General features: G+C 36.3%; 1 protein-coding gene across 3 annotated transcripts in view; it reads left to right on the top strand.

Annotated features, from left to right (window-relative positions):
* LOC100914928 (scavenger receptor cysteine-rich domain-containing protein SCART1) overlaps nucleotides 1-14,903 on the top strand; it is a 43,211-nt gene that overhangs the window by 16,482 nt on the left and 11,826 nt on the right. For all 3 annotated transcript variants that reach the window (XM_031956675.1, XM_031956674.1, XM_023498250.2), the window contains exons 4-7: nucleotides 1,644-1,958; nucleotides 6,152-6,457; nucleotides 12,864-13,172; nucleotides 13,248-13,562. In XM_031956675.1, coding sequence (XP_031812535.1) covers nucleotides 1,644-1,958; nucleotides 6,152-6,457; nucleotides 12,864-13,172; nucleotides 13,248-13,562 — 1,245 coding nt within the window. The remainder of the gene's footprint in view (nucleotides 1-1,643; nucleotides 1,959-6,151; nucleotides 6,458-12,863; nucleotides 13,173-13,247; nucleotides 13,563-14,903) is intronic.

Below are 14,903 nucleotides of genomic sequence, written 5' to 3'. Positions count from 1 at the left end.
TATATTTCTTCATTTGCCTTAATGATAGTTAGTTAGTTCTTCAAAAGATGGAGACAATGACAAAAGGAAATGATTTTTATGGATCTGATTTTTTTTCAATTTTTTTAAAATAACTTTTTATTGACAGAACCCATGCCAGGATAATTTTTTTACAATATTTTCCCTTGCATTCACTTCTGTTCTGATTTTTCCCCTCCCTCTCTCCACCCCTCCCCCAGATGGCAAGCGGTCCTATACATGTTAAATAGGTTGCAGTAGATCTTGGATACAATATATGTGTGCAGAACCAAACAGTTCTCTTGTTGTTCAGGGAGAATTGGATTTAGAAGGTATAAATAACCCGGGAAGAAGAACAAAAGTGCGAGCAGTTTACATTCATTTCCTAGTGTTCTTTCTTTGGGTGTAGCTGCTTCTGTCCCTCCTTGATCAATGAAACTAAGTTAGATCTTATCTTTGTCGAAGAAATCCACTTCCATCATAATACATCCTCATACAGTATCATTGTTGAGGTATATAATGATCTCCTGGTTCTGCTCATTTCACTCAGCATCAGTTCATGTAAGTCTCTCCAATCCTCTCTGTATTCATCCTGCTGGTCGTTTCTTACAGAACAATAATATTCCATAACATTCATATATATGGATCTGATTCTAATCAACAAAAGCAAATTAGCTATGTTCAGTGAGTTCAAGTTGCCAAGATCAGTTTAATTTGATCTTGTTCTAATTAATTGTGGGGATGTTTATCTTTCCATCCAGCTGAGGTCCATTTTCTGCATCTTCCATTCACTACTTCTTATTCTGCTGCCTGGGACCAAATACTAAATAAATCTCTTCCCCCTTCCCTCTTCTTCATGGCTCTTCAAGTATTAGAAGATGATTATTACCTCCCATGAGGTTGAAATCATTATTTCTTTTCAAGTAGTCCCCATAATTTCAACAATAATTTCAAACAATAGAAATTTCTGTCACCTCAATATTTTTGTCACCTTTCTCTAAATTGTTCCAGATTGTTAATTGATACTTCTGGAAGAAGGAATAGTAAAAAATTGAAGAAATTCTGTCTTCCTCACATTTCCTTGGGGCACTTTGCATCTCATCTTTCTCCATCTCTCATTCTATTTTCTTTTATATGTTGAGTACAAGCTTTATTGTCTTTTTAGAGTATATAATGCCGAATGACACTCTTAGAAAAACAACAACTGTATTCCCACATATCGGGTACTTAAGAGATGTTTGCACATATCAGGTGCATTGTAGATGTTTGCTAAATTGAACGGAAAGAGGGAGGAAAACAAGGATTTCTATAGTAGTTCCTATGTTCCAGGCTGTGCTAAGAGCTTTTTCCCCTTTTAAACAAGTATTTCATTTACTCTTCCTAACAACTCTGCCACGTGTTATCTTCATCTTACAATTGAGGAAACCAAGGCAAATAAGGTTAAATGACTTTTCCACGATCACACATCCAAATGTATGTGTTTCATACATGAAACTAGATTTGTAATGCTCTTCCTGACTCCAGAACCAGCATTCAATAATTGATTACATCACCTTCTAAACAAAGCATGGCTGGGGAAGGAAAAACCTTAGAAATAAGTGCGAGGCAGGTTGCTTTCCTTATTAATAGGCTGCTTCTCTATTCAGAGCACACAGAAGTCCGTCTCGTTGGAGGTGAACATCCCTGTGCTGGGCGCCTGGAGGTGAGACGAGGCCTGACGTGGGGCACAGTCTGTGACTCGGACCTTGACCTTCAGACAGCTCACGTGGTCTGCCGGGAATTAAGGTGTGGAGCAGCCGCTTCCATCCCCGGGGGAGCGCGCTTCGGACCAGGCTCTGGCCCAGTGTGGAGGGAAGTTTTCCAGTGTGTAGGGAACGAGTCTCTGCTGTTTCACTGCCCCCGGGGGTCGCCACAGAAGGAGCTGTGCTTACACAGTCAGGATGCTGGGATCAGGTGCTCAGGTGAGACGACTCTCTGGCTTTGTGCCAGAGAAACTGCTTTATGTCTATTTACACCGTGTATTCCTGCACCGCTCTTTGTATCTGTATTGTTATTGACTTTGTGTGTCCTTTGTCACCTTCACCAACTTCTTTAGTATGCCGTCTAATTGGTACTGGGTGGTATAGAGAGCAATGTGTGGTACTTGGAGTCTCAAAGATCCCAATTCAAATTCTGCTTCATACATTTCCTACCTGTGCAGCTTTAGGGAAGTCAATTACTTGGCAGAACCTCAGTTCTCTTATTTGTAAAGTGAAAATGATAATAAACACTTTTCTCCTGGAATTATTGTGAAGATCAAATGAGATTAAATGCTAACTATAAAAACTAATCATATAAGCAGTATAGAAATGTTATTATTCATTATGCAACATGACTTCTGTGTAGGGCTTTGCTTTAAGAACTGAGGATTCATGCTGCCTCCTGCTGTTTGAACTGTGGTGATTAAAAAGGTTCGAAGAAGATAGTTTTGGGGTAATTTAATCATTTTGTGAAACTTCCCAACAATTAATTAGAGCATCATCAAGTTCATCTAAACTTGGCAACTTGAATTCATTGAACATAGCTAATTTGCTTTTGTTGATTAGAATCAGATCCATAATAGCCATGTCCTTTTTGTCTTTGTCTCCATCTTTTGAAGAACTAAATAACTATTATTAAGGCAAATGAAAAATATATTAGTTCATTTTCCTTGAAAAGAGAGAAAGTATGAACAGATACTGAGGGGGAAAAGTACTGAAGTCTTTCATTAAGGTTGGTTAATAAAAGGATGGTTATTTGGCTATCTCTCAGACCAAAGACTCCTTATGGAGATGGGCTCACAGTTTATATGTCTTTCAAAGAGTAATTCCTGAAGGATAGCAGATAATGAAGGTCTTGGGATACTTGACTTGAAAGAGATCAATTTCCATGTCATCTACTTGACAATCCTTTAATCAATACTCCCCCAGACCAGTCTGAACAAACACAATGCGTAGAAATTAACCCAAACTTAGAATTTTATTTGATGTCTCACTGGATCTTGCCCTGGATAAATCTTTAAGGAATATTTCCCACACAGATTGGTTTCTGGATGAACAAATAGAAAAAGGGAAAAACTTTGATCATGATCCAATAATTAGTTATTAAATACAAGAGGGAAAGATTAATTTTTCCCATACAATAGCTTGCGAAATCTAGTAAAAGACAGCAAGTGAGAAGTTGCCTTGGAATCAGAAGACTTGATTTCAAGTTTTGAATTTGACACAATGTAGAATGATCATGAATTAATCATTTAACCTCCAGATTCTTAAACTCTGGGCTATCACCCCATATGGGGGGGTTTGCAATTGAATATGGGGTTCATGAAATTATGACATCAGTAAATATTTGATTTGTATATCTATTTTATGTACCTATATATTTGGGGTCATGAAAAATTTCTCCAGAGAAAAATTTCTGGGTGGAAAAATTTAAGAATCTACCTTAACTTTTCAGAGTGTCGGGAGATGATGACTACATATAATGTGAAGATGTATTTACTTTCTAAAGGAAGCTGAGCTGTTCTTTCTGATGGAATCTTAGATCCAAACTCCTCTAGTATATTTGCAATGCCTTCTGTGGAGTGGGTGTCCACTGAACAGAAACTAATTAAGTACACTTTTCATATTTTAGAAACTTTAGAAATATTCATTGGATATAATTGTTGGGTGAATGAAATGGCTTTGCAAGTAAGTTCAAAGAATCAAAACAATCAAACTGATCCATCAAATCAATAAAAAAAGCATTTAAGTTGTTTCTCATCTTGGTATTTTACTAAGTCCTTGGGATGCAAAAATAGGTAAAGGCATTCCCTAGTTTTCCAAGGTTCATATTCTAAGGAGAGAGATTCATAGATTTAAGTGTTATTTCATCTTATTCTTGTGAGTAATGATCTGAGCAGAGTGTTTGTATATTTATTTCCAAGATTTTATTAAGAACACCAATTTCTTTCTTACTGATAACTCTAGGCAACAGCATTAGGAGTAATAAGAAATGCTAGCTAATAAATAATTATTAATTATTATTAATTAATTATTTAAATAAATAATAAATACTAGCATTTATAAAGAGGTTTGTGAAAATTTTTTGTCTCCTTGTTCAATTGATCCATGGATTACAGAATAGAAGCAAATCAGAATCTCTTGCTTTTAGAATTTATGAACAAGTATGTGTGTGTACATATCCATATATATATAATATCCATATATTAGAACAGAAATATGTTGGTATTTTTTCTTTTGCTCTTTTTGTCTTCTTTTAGGTAACATTGCATAGAGCTTCATTTTGTAAAACTAATTGCAAATACAGTTAATCCCTTTCCACATTGAGGTTTTGATATATTTTAGTTCAGCATAAGAATTACCACCAATCTGAAGGTACATACACTCCTACCTTATACTGCTAGGGATGTAGTTCTTCTGTACATTCATCTCCACCTCTTCCTCCAGTGTACCTTTAATTTTATTATTGATTTTGTATTTTAAAATTTCTTTTACAAAGAGTATTTTTACTTAACATTAACATACATATAGTTTATGGCTAAATACTTAACAAAATTTACAATAATGTATTGTAAACATCCCATAAAACAACAAAAAAAATAGATTTCTTCTCTGCTATGAAGAGAGGGCCAAAAATTTTAAAGCAGATTTTCCAGATTCAGAATGTGCTACTTCTAACTACTTCAATGGGAGAGGAAGAACTATATCTCATTTTGTTCTCACAGCCATTACCTCTATTTTACAAATGAGTAAACTGAAACAGATAGTATTAAGTAACTTGCTCAGTGTCACAGAGATAGTAAGTATCTGAAGCTGGGATTTGAATTCAAAGCTTCCTAACTCTAGTTCTATTGTTCTATGCACTTTGCCACCTGTGTTACAGCATAATTTAAAATATACCTAGGGCTAAACAGTATATTTTAAAATTCTTTATTAATCTAGTTCACAGTCAGACTTCTTGGAACAACAAAGGTTCAATTCTTTTGTTTTGACAACTGTACTACTAACATTCATCAGGGAATTCACTAAGGGTCACTTGATATTTAGGATAGGATGAGTAAATTCCTTTTATTTCTCATGCCTGATTGCTAATATCAAGACTTTGAATATCTTACATGCTCACTTACTAAAAATCTGAAAAGATGGGATTATTTCCTTTATCCTCACATTTCTGTAGCCAGCTCTGTTTCTCTTACACTTTCTTTTTCTCCTCCTCCTCCTACTGTTTTCTTGTTCTTGTTCTTCTTCCTTTTCCTCCTCTTCCTCCTCCTCATTTTCCTCCTCCTTCTTTCCCTTCTCTTCCCTTTCCCCCACTACCCATACTAGAAAAGAAGAATGAGTAGAATCCACAGTGATCCAGCTACTCTATGTCTTAGAGATACAAGTTTAGGAATTATATTCTATTCCTCCAAGGCCATAAGAATACCTACTAGATTTTCCTATCTCTGAGTCTACAGAGTGTTCTCCCCTCTCATTTTCTATATTGACTTCTCAAGCTGTTTTACATCAAACATCCAAACCTACACAGATGCACTGTTAAATCTTGATATATAGAAATTTAGATTTACAATAAAAATAAATTAGGATTTACTTGTTTTACTGAACATTCTTTGCTTTGTGAATTATTTACCATAAAATTCCTCTGAGTAGAATTATACCTATAATGTACTTAAAATATACTTTAATTTTCAAAATCCAGTTTATGCTTATCTTCACAGTATCATGTCTGTTGCATAGATCAAGGTACACCTGTATTTTGGAAATAAAATAATTAAGAAATTGAAATTTAAAAAAATATTTGGTTCCATTTTCCCCAATCCAGAAATCATTCTCTGATGATTCCTATAATCATTTCTTTAATCTGTAGTGTCCTGACTGGAATACTGGATTAATAGGTGCAATTTTTCCAATGGCATTGAATCAATTTGTATGATATCTTTCCTATATTTTTAAGGTGTGAAGCCTTTGGATTCTAAACCCAGAGGACAGGAAATATGTCTGTACTATTTTTGTTGAGTGTAGATCTAGTTTTCTGTGGTTTATAGATATTGATATTTCATCATATAAGAAATGGAGTCTTTTGCTGTAGTTTGACCAGGATCCCTTCATGAAAAGCTAACTTTTTGTCTCCCCAGACTACAGGCTAGCGAATGGCAGCAATAGGTGTTCAGGGAGAGTGGAACTCCAGATACAGAAGGGGTGGGCCCCTCTCTGTGCCACCCACTGGGATTTGCAAGATGCAACTGTCCTTTGTCATCAGCTCAATTGTGGCCATGCCATAGCAGTTCCAGGAGGAGGCTACTTTGGAGAAGGAGATGGTTTGATCCTGCCTGATAAATTTCACTGCACAGGGACAGAAGCTCATTTATGGAATTGCCCTGCAAGCACACTGGGAGCATCCAAGTGCATCCCGGGGAATGTGGCTGGGGCCATCTGCTCAGGTAAGGACCAAAGCAGAGACAGAAACAGATAAATGGAATTCCTGAAAGGAGAAATTGATAAGGCATTCATAGGGAATGAGATCAACAAATTGGCTTCTATAGGAAACTGAAGAGACAGTGTTGTGTGGTCCAAAGTGTATTGGATTAGCAGTCAAAGTTGAAATTTTTTACTTTATTTGACCGTGGGCAAATATTTCTCTGTCAAAGAGATTAAGAGTTGGACAGGTCATCTCATCTAAAATTTAGGAAAGAAGCATTATAGCTTAGCTACAAATAAATCTTTATTTGCCATTTGGGGATGGGAAGAAGAGCACACTAGCTCACAGTGTAGCCTCTCCCTTTGGGGATAATTCTAATGGTTAGGAAGTTTTTTTCTCTTCTATATTTGTACCCATAATGCCCTCACCATTACTCCTACCTTTGCCATCAGGCATTCGAGGAGGGAGAGACGACTTGTAAAAAGAACAACTAGATACCAGCAAAAAATATACAGTGTTACTAGGAGATAATATATATATATATATATATATATATATATATATATATATACACATACACACACATACATGTATGCATAAAATTTTCCTTATTAGAATGTGACCTTCTTGCTGGAAGAGATTCTTTACCTTTTTTCTTTATATTCTCAGCCCTTAGTATAGTGCCTGGCACATAGGGAATCCTTAATAAATGTTGTTAACTAAAAAGAAGAAGAATCCAAAACTTTTCCCCATAAGACAACCTTTTTAAATATTGATAATAACTGTCATGTCTCTCTTGATCCTTCTTTTCTGCAGACTAACAATCTTTATTTAATTTTTTTCTACTGAATCTCATACGGTATGCATTTTAGTATCTTTGCCATCCTGTTTGTCCTTCTCATTAGGCTCATCAACTTAAGGTGCTCTCTGAAAGGTGTCACCCAGAACTGAATACTCCAAACATAAGTGATAATGGCCGAGTACAGTGGGATTATGATAGCTTTATTTCTGGAGGCTAGGTCTCTCTGTAGCCCAAGGTTATGGCTTTTTTTTTTTTTTTAAATTGTTTGTCCCATTACATTGTTGAGTCATTTTGAGTTTTCACTTCACTTAAGTTCTCATGTCTTTCCTCGCTAATTTTTAATATTTTTATTTAAATTTTGAGTTCCAAATTCTATCCTTGCTCTTCCTCCCATCCTCCTTGAAATGGAAAACAATCAAATATTGGTTATACCTGTGCAGTTATGTAAAACATTTCCCTATTAATAATTTTGCACACTGGATCGTTGTATGGCTGGGAGTAGCTAAGTCATTTACAAATCTTCACTGAACAATATTGCTGTTATTATATAAAACATTCTCTTTTTTTAATAACCTTTTATTTACAGGATATATGCATGGGTAACTTTACAGCATTAACAATTGCCAAACCTCTTGTTCCAATTTTTCACCTCTTACCCCCCATCCCCTCCCCTAGATGGCAGGATGACCAGTAGATGTTAAATACATTAAAATATAAATTAGATACACAATAAGTATACATGACCAAAATGTTATTTTGCTGTACAAAAAGAATCAGACTCTGAAATATTGTACAATTAGCTTGTGAAGGAAATCAAAAATGCAGGTGGGCATAAATATAGGGATTGGGAATTCAATGTAATGGTTTTTAGTCATCTCCCAGAGTTCTTTTTCTGGGTATAGCTAGTTCAGTTCATTACTGCTCCATTAGAAATGATTTGGTTGATCTCGTTGCTGAGGATGGCCTGATCCATCAGAACTGGTCATCATCTAGTATTGTTGTTGAAGTATATAATGATCTCCTGGTCCTGCTCATTTCACTCAGCATCAGTTCGTGTAAGTCTCTCCAGGCCTTTCTGAAATCATCCTGTTGGTCATTTCTTACAGAACAGTAATATTCCATAATTTTCATATACCACAATTTATTCAGCCATTCTCCAACTGATGGACATCCATTCAGTTTCCAGTTTTTAGCCACTACAAAAAGGGCTGCCACAAACATTCGTGCACATACAGGTCCCTTTCCCTTCTTTATAATCTCTTTGGGATATAATCCCAGTAGTAACACTGCTGGATCAAAGGGTATGTACAGTTTGATAACTTTAAAACATTCTCTTTATATCAGTTCATTTAAGTCTTTCTAGGTTTTTCTGAAATCATTCTGCTTGCCATTTCTTATAGAACAATTATGTTCCATCACAATCATATCACAACGTCAGTCATTCCTCAACTGGTAGACATCCCCTCAATTTCCAATTCTTTGCTAATATAAAAATAATTGCTATAAATATTTGTGTTGGTGGGTCTTCTTCCTTTTTTATATCTTTGAGATACAGACTTAGTAGAGTTATGCTGGATCAAAATGTATGCACAGTTTTATAGACCTTTAAATATAGTTCTAAATTGCTCTCCAAAATGGTTGGATCAGTTCACAATTACACCAACAGTGCATAATATTGTCCCAGTTTTCTCATACTTCCTCCAATATCCATCTTTTTTTTTTTTTGACTTATAGCCACTTTGATAGGTGTGAGATAGTACCTTAGTGTTGTGATATGGGAGCCACCTGCCAGTGGCTGCTGAAGGTCTAACTCAGATCTGTAGAATGGATCTCTTCATGTGAGATGATGATGATAGATGATTGATGATGATGATGATTGAGATGATGATTGATGATGATGATTGATGATGATGATGATGATACAAGGAGATTGAGAGGCTGTTGCTGTTCTCTGACCTCCCTACTGAGAGGTAGTTGCATTGTCTGACCTCCCTCCTCCTCCCTCTGCCTCCAATTTATTTCATTCCCAGTCCACAAGCAACACCTATGTCAGTAAAGGCTGCTTTGCAACTCCTTCAAGTGTTATGATCCACAGCTTTGGAGCTCTTGGAGAATTGACCTGCACCTTCACTTAGGCATGGTCCTCAACACCTTGCAGGGGTCCTTCAAACTTTTTAAATAGGGGGCCAGTTCACTGTCCCTCAGACTGTGGGAGGGCCGGACTATAGTAAAAACAAAAACTTTGTTTTGTGGGCCTTTAAATAAAGAAACTTCATAGCCCTGGGTCAGGGGGATAATCGTCCTCAGGTGCCTCATCTGGCCCGCAGGCCATAATTTGAGGACCCCTGCTAGAGTTGCAGTTCTCTGAACAATGGTGGTTTAGAGTTTTTTTTTCTCCAAATGATTATAGAGAGTTTTGATTTCTTTGTCTGAAAACTTCTTGTTCATATCCTTTGACCATTTATCAATTAGGGAATGACTTAAATTTTTATAAATTTGATTCACTCCCTTTATATTTGAGAAATGAGGCATTTATCAGAGATAACTTGCTATAAACCTCCCCTACTCCCAGTTTTCTGCTCTCCTTATAATTTTGTTTACATTGTTTTATTTGTGCAAAAGTTTTTTAATTTTACTAATCAAAATGATCTATTTTATATTTTGTAACACTATAACTTCTTTGGTCTTAAATTCTTCCCTTAACCATATATCTGACAGAAAGAAAAAAAAAACTATTCATGATCTCTTAATTTGCTTACAGTATCATCCTAAATTTTTATCTTATCTTGCTATATAGCTTGGGTGGGAAACACTTTTTCTGCCAAGGCCATTTGGATATTTATGACATCATTTGTGCCCCCCCCCAATTTCATCAACTTATAGGACTCTATCAGAGGGAGATTGTTCTATCTATCTTTCAGCTCATCATTACCTATGGTTGTCTTAGTAAATGATTTTGCTGGCTGAATACAGCCTGTGGACCAGATAATCCTCACTTCTAGTATACAGTGTGAAATTTTGGTCTATATCTAGAGCTTCTGCCAAACTTTTTTTCCAGTTTTCTCAGCAGTTTTTGTTAACTTCTGTGCAACAATTTGTTGGGGCCAATTTGTTGAATCCAGGTGTAATTCTTTGCATGTAGCAGAAGTAACTAAAAAGGTCAGAAGACACAAACAAATCATTAAATTTAATATCGACTTAAAATCTTTAAAACTATGCAACAGAGTTCTATTTCAGTATATACTATCTTTGTTGTTTGTATATTAAAATATTTGAGCTCATGGAGATTATTAATTTCACAACAAAATTAGAAATAAAATACTTTAACCATATTAAATTTCATCTCACTGTATTTGGTCCAGTGTTTGGACCTTTCAATATCCTCAGTGTCTCTTACATTTTGTTAACTCCTCCTCCCAGTTTTGTGCCATATGTATATTTAATAACTACACCATCTATAATTTCATCCAAAACATTGATAAGAAAAATGTATGGCAACCCAGAAGCAAACACTCCTAGGAATCTAATTCAAATTAACTAGGATTCTATAAAAAATCTTTTCTTTTGTCCTTTTTATTTTGCTACATTTGGACAAATATTTGCTACATTTGTATCCCACAATTTGTTCAACTAGTTCCAAATTTTCTGAATTAATCTTAGGTATTCCCTAAGGTTCTGGTTATTTGTTTCTTTTCTCTTTATTAGAATGCTAGCATTGTATCCTTATAGAGCTTGTTTCAAATTACTCAAACATACTTACTTTTCTAGATATTTTTCTTTAGCTCTTATGCTTATATTTCAAAATTATTACTCAGCTCTGGTCTTTGCATCAAAACTATTTGAACACTCTCTTTTCCATTAAAGATCCACCATTTACTTCCCATAGGATTATGCTTTAGAGGATAAGTTATTCTTAATTGTAAGTCTCTCTCTTTTGTAATATTGTATTTCAAGTCTTCCTTTCATTTATAGATGTCAAGCCTTGTATAATCCTGACCATAGTTCTTTGGTACTTCTTTCTATATACTTACAGTATGTGTATGTGCATGTGCATGTGCGTGCGTGCGTGTGTGTGTGTGTGTGTGTGTTTGGTAGGAGTTCAGGATTTTGACTATGTCATTCCTATAATCTTTCCTTTGGGAGTTTCTTTCAGCAGATGATCAATTCATTGTTTACATCTTTATTTTGTCTACCAGTTCTAACAAATCTGGGCAGTGTTTATAAAGGATTTCTTGAAATATAGTTCAACCTTAAAAAGAAATCATGATTTTGAGCAAGTCTAGGGATTCTTAAATGACCTCTTCTTGGCAACCTTTTTTCATATTAGTTGTTGTGACATCACATATTTTATAACTTCTCTTTTTCAGCATTTTGTTTTTGTCCTAATATTTCTGGCTATCTTATGAAGTCATTGATTTCTGTTTGATCTATTTTAGTTTTTAGCAGTCAACTATTTTAGAATGGTTTACCTCCTTTTTAAAAACTGTTATTTATTCTCTTTCCATCATCCAGTCTTTGTGGAAAATGTTATTTATTTTGAGTTTCTGCTTGTAGTTGCTTTGTTGTTTTTGAAAATCTCTAGATCAGGTACTAGTTTGTATTTTCTTTGACTTATTTGTCTCTCCAGCTTTGTTTCCTGAATTGCGGATTTGTGCCAGGGGATGAGACTCTGTCCCTTGGTGTACTTCCAGATGAGGGATTAATCCTGATAATTTTCTCTGGGTTTTTATGCTGAACTCCATCTACTGGGATTGAATCCTTCTGGTTTTTTGAAATTCAGAACATTGTATGTGACATCTTAAGACAGTATTAGAGATCTCCCAATCCCTTAGCCTTGAGTGTCCAGATTCTGATGCTTGTGGTATTATGCTGGTTTTGCTTAATGCTTTTTCCTGAGACTTCCACATTTTTCAATGTGGGACTTTTTCTGGCAGAAACTTCTACTCTTTTTGCTTCTGGATACAGAACCTTGGAGATGACATAGGCACCTAAACAGCCTCTTTTGGTTGGTAGGCTATCTTGTGCTGCAATAAACTTTTTGGCAGTCTTCTTTCCAATTTCCTGTGTACAACCAATTGATCTTTTATGCAGTTCTAGAGTGGGAAAATCACAGTAGTTTTTCACTGAACTTCTTGATTATTATTTGGCTTGATGTCAGTTTCAGGGTTTCACTGAAGTAGGTTGTGGGAGTGATGTGTTCTGCCTCTTGTTAAAGCAGCATCTTGACTGAATGTCACTTCTTGCCTCTGCCTCCATTCCCTTAGACCTGAGCTCTTTCCATTACACTGAGCTGCATTTGGTTATCATAGTCTTTGTCTAATCAAATTCATTAACGTTGAAGTCAAGACTCCCTCGTTGGCATCTGACTATATGAGTTACTCAAAAAAGGAAAAATTATCCAAAGGAGCTTATCCTTCAATGTAATCTTTATCTCTTCTTTATTGTTTCCACTCTGTTTTGTTCTCATCTATTCCAAAATTCTCATGATCCTAAGCATTTTCAGTCAAAACAGGTCAATTTGTTTCTTATTTCCCAGGAATGTTTCTCCATCCCACTAAAACCCAAACAACAAACTGAAACTCTTTAAAATATTTGCTTCATTTTTTGCCCCTCTCCCTGGACTTAGATTCTCTTCGTTTGAGGGATGGACAGAGCCGTTGTGATGGGAAAGTGGAGATTTTTCTGCATGGAGTTTGGGGCCCGGTCTGGAGTCATGATTGGGACATTAATGGTGCTCAAGTGTTGTGTAGGCAGCTCCAATGTGGAAAGGTGGAGAGAGTCTATACCTCCCATACCTCAGGCCCAGAGGTGGGCCCTGTGGTTTCGAGCAGCATGAAGTGTACAGGCAATGAGACCCATCTGAACCAGTGTAACATCTCCACATCTGCCCTGGCTCCACTGGGGATCACTCAGGATGTTGGTGTCATCTGCTCAGGTGAGAAGCTGCCAAGACCTTCAACATCCTCCCTGGTCTCTCATTTTCATCCTAATGATGGCCCTTGTCCCTTAGGGAGCAGAAGGATCCGCCTGGTGAATGGCACTGGCCGCTGTGCTGGGCGAGTGGAGATCTACCACAATGGCACCTGGGGCACAGTGTGTGATGATTCCTGGGACCTCTCTGACGCCAATGTGGTTTGCAGGCAATTGGACTGTGGTGTGGCCCTCAGTGCCACGGGATCTGCTCACTATGGAGCAGGATCTGGGCCCATCTGGCTGGATGAGCTGAGCTGCTTTGGCAATGAGTCTGAACTCTGGCAGTGCCCGTCCCAAGGCTGGGGCCAGCATGACTGCAGACACAAGGAGGATGCCGGTGTTCTCTGCTCAGGTCTGTCTATGGTCTCCCTGCTATGAGTATCACAAGTAGAGGGCACTTCTCTGGAGTGGGGCTCAAGCATGGGAAATTTAGGATTTAAATATGACTAGAAATACCTTACTTCAAATTGAGTTTTCCATCATCAATCAGGTTTACTTAGGATAGAACATTTATATTGGACATACTTATCTTCCTAAGAAATTTGCCTAGAAAGAGTTTTTAGATGAATGAAATATTTCTTTCTCACTATTCCTGGGGACACTGAAAAAGGTTTTTAATATGCTTTCACACTTCCCTTTTCCTGTAGTCTTTCTTCAAGGGATGGAGATACTGATATAAAGATCTTAGGGATCTTATTCCCTCCGGACTTCTCATTACCCTTGTACCATAGGGTTCTGACTCTGACCTGCTCATATTCAGAAGAATAGTTCTAGCCTATTCCTAGGAGTAAGGCAAGGGAAAGATTATTGAATTTGGATTCAGAGCACCTGAGTTCAAATCTTAGAATTACCCGCTTAGTAGATGAGGGATTTGGGGCAATTCATTTAACTTCTTTCTACTTCAGTTTTCTCATTTCTAAAAATGATGGAATTGAATTTATTGACTTCTAAGGGTCATCCCAGATCTAGATAAAATATCTTATGGACAGAAGTTTTAGCACAGATTCACTGCTGCAAATGGCTACTTCAGAAATCGCTCATGATATTTTGCAATTTTTTCCTGTATGGGCACTGTGGAAAAATATATTATTAGATGAAATTCCTGATTTCCACTAATCTTTAGTTGTAATCCATTTCAGACATTTTTAGGCAGGGATTTAACTTGTGATTGGTGGCTCAGTAGCTCACATTTGATGCAGTTATTTATCTTTATGATCCCAATGTATAATTCAAGCTTCAAAGATATTCAAAGAAAATTACACAAAGTGATGTTCACTTGAAAACTCTGCTAATCTATCTTTCATTTCCAAATCACAGCCTGAATCCCAAATGGAAACCATTGGATTAAATGATTAGGATCTGGAATTTGGGGTGTGTCAATAAATATTTAACTGCTGGCTCTCAAAAAACCAAAAATTTGAAAATACATGCATAACACACTTTTGACTTTAGTTTTTGTTATTGATATTTTCCCATCACTTAAAAAAAAATCTAGACAATAAACAATAAATAAAACCCTCATTTGTAGTTGCTGATTTCTGAGTATGAGTGCTCACACTGAACATTTACCAATCAGCTCTTAAATGAATTTAAGCTGATTTGTGGCACATTATTGGCTGGAAGGGATCAGAGTTTATTCAATTTAAAATTTTCTCACCTGAAATCTGGCAATTTGTTTAAAAATACTTTCTTA

This window comes from Sarcophilus harrisii, chromosome 2, assembly GCF_902635505.1.
Source record: "Sarcophilus harrisii chromosome 2, mSarHar1.11, whole genome shotgun sequence".
Classification (NCBI taxonomy): Eukaryota; Metazoa; Chordata; class Mammalia; order Dasyuromorphia; family Dasyuridae; genus Sarcophilus; species Sarcophilus harrisii.
The sequence above is the reverse complement of the archived record's forward strand: the minus strand, read 5'-3'. Positions and strand labels throughout refer to the sequence as shown.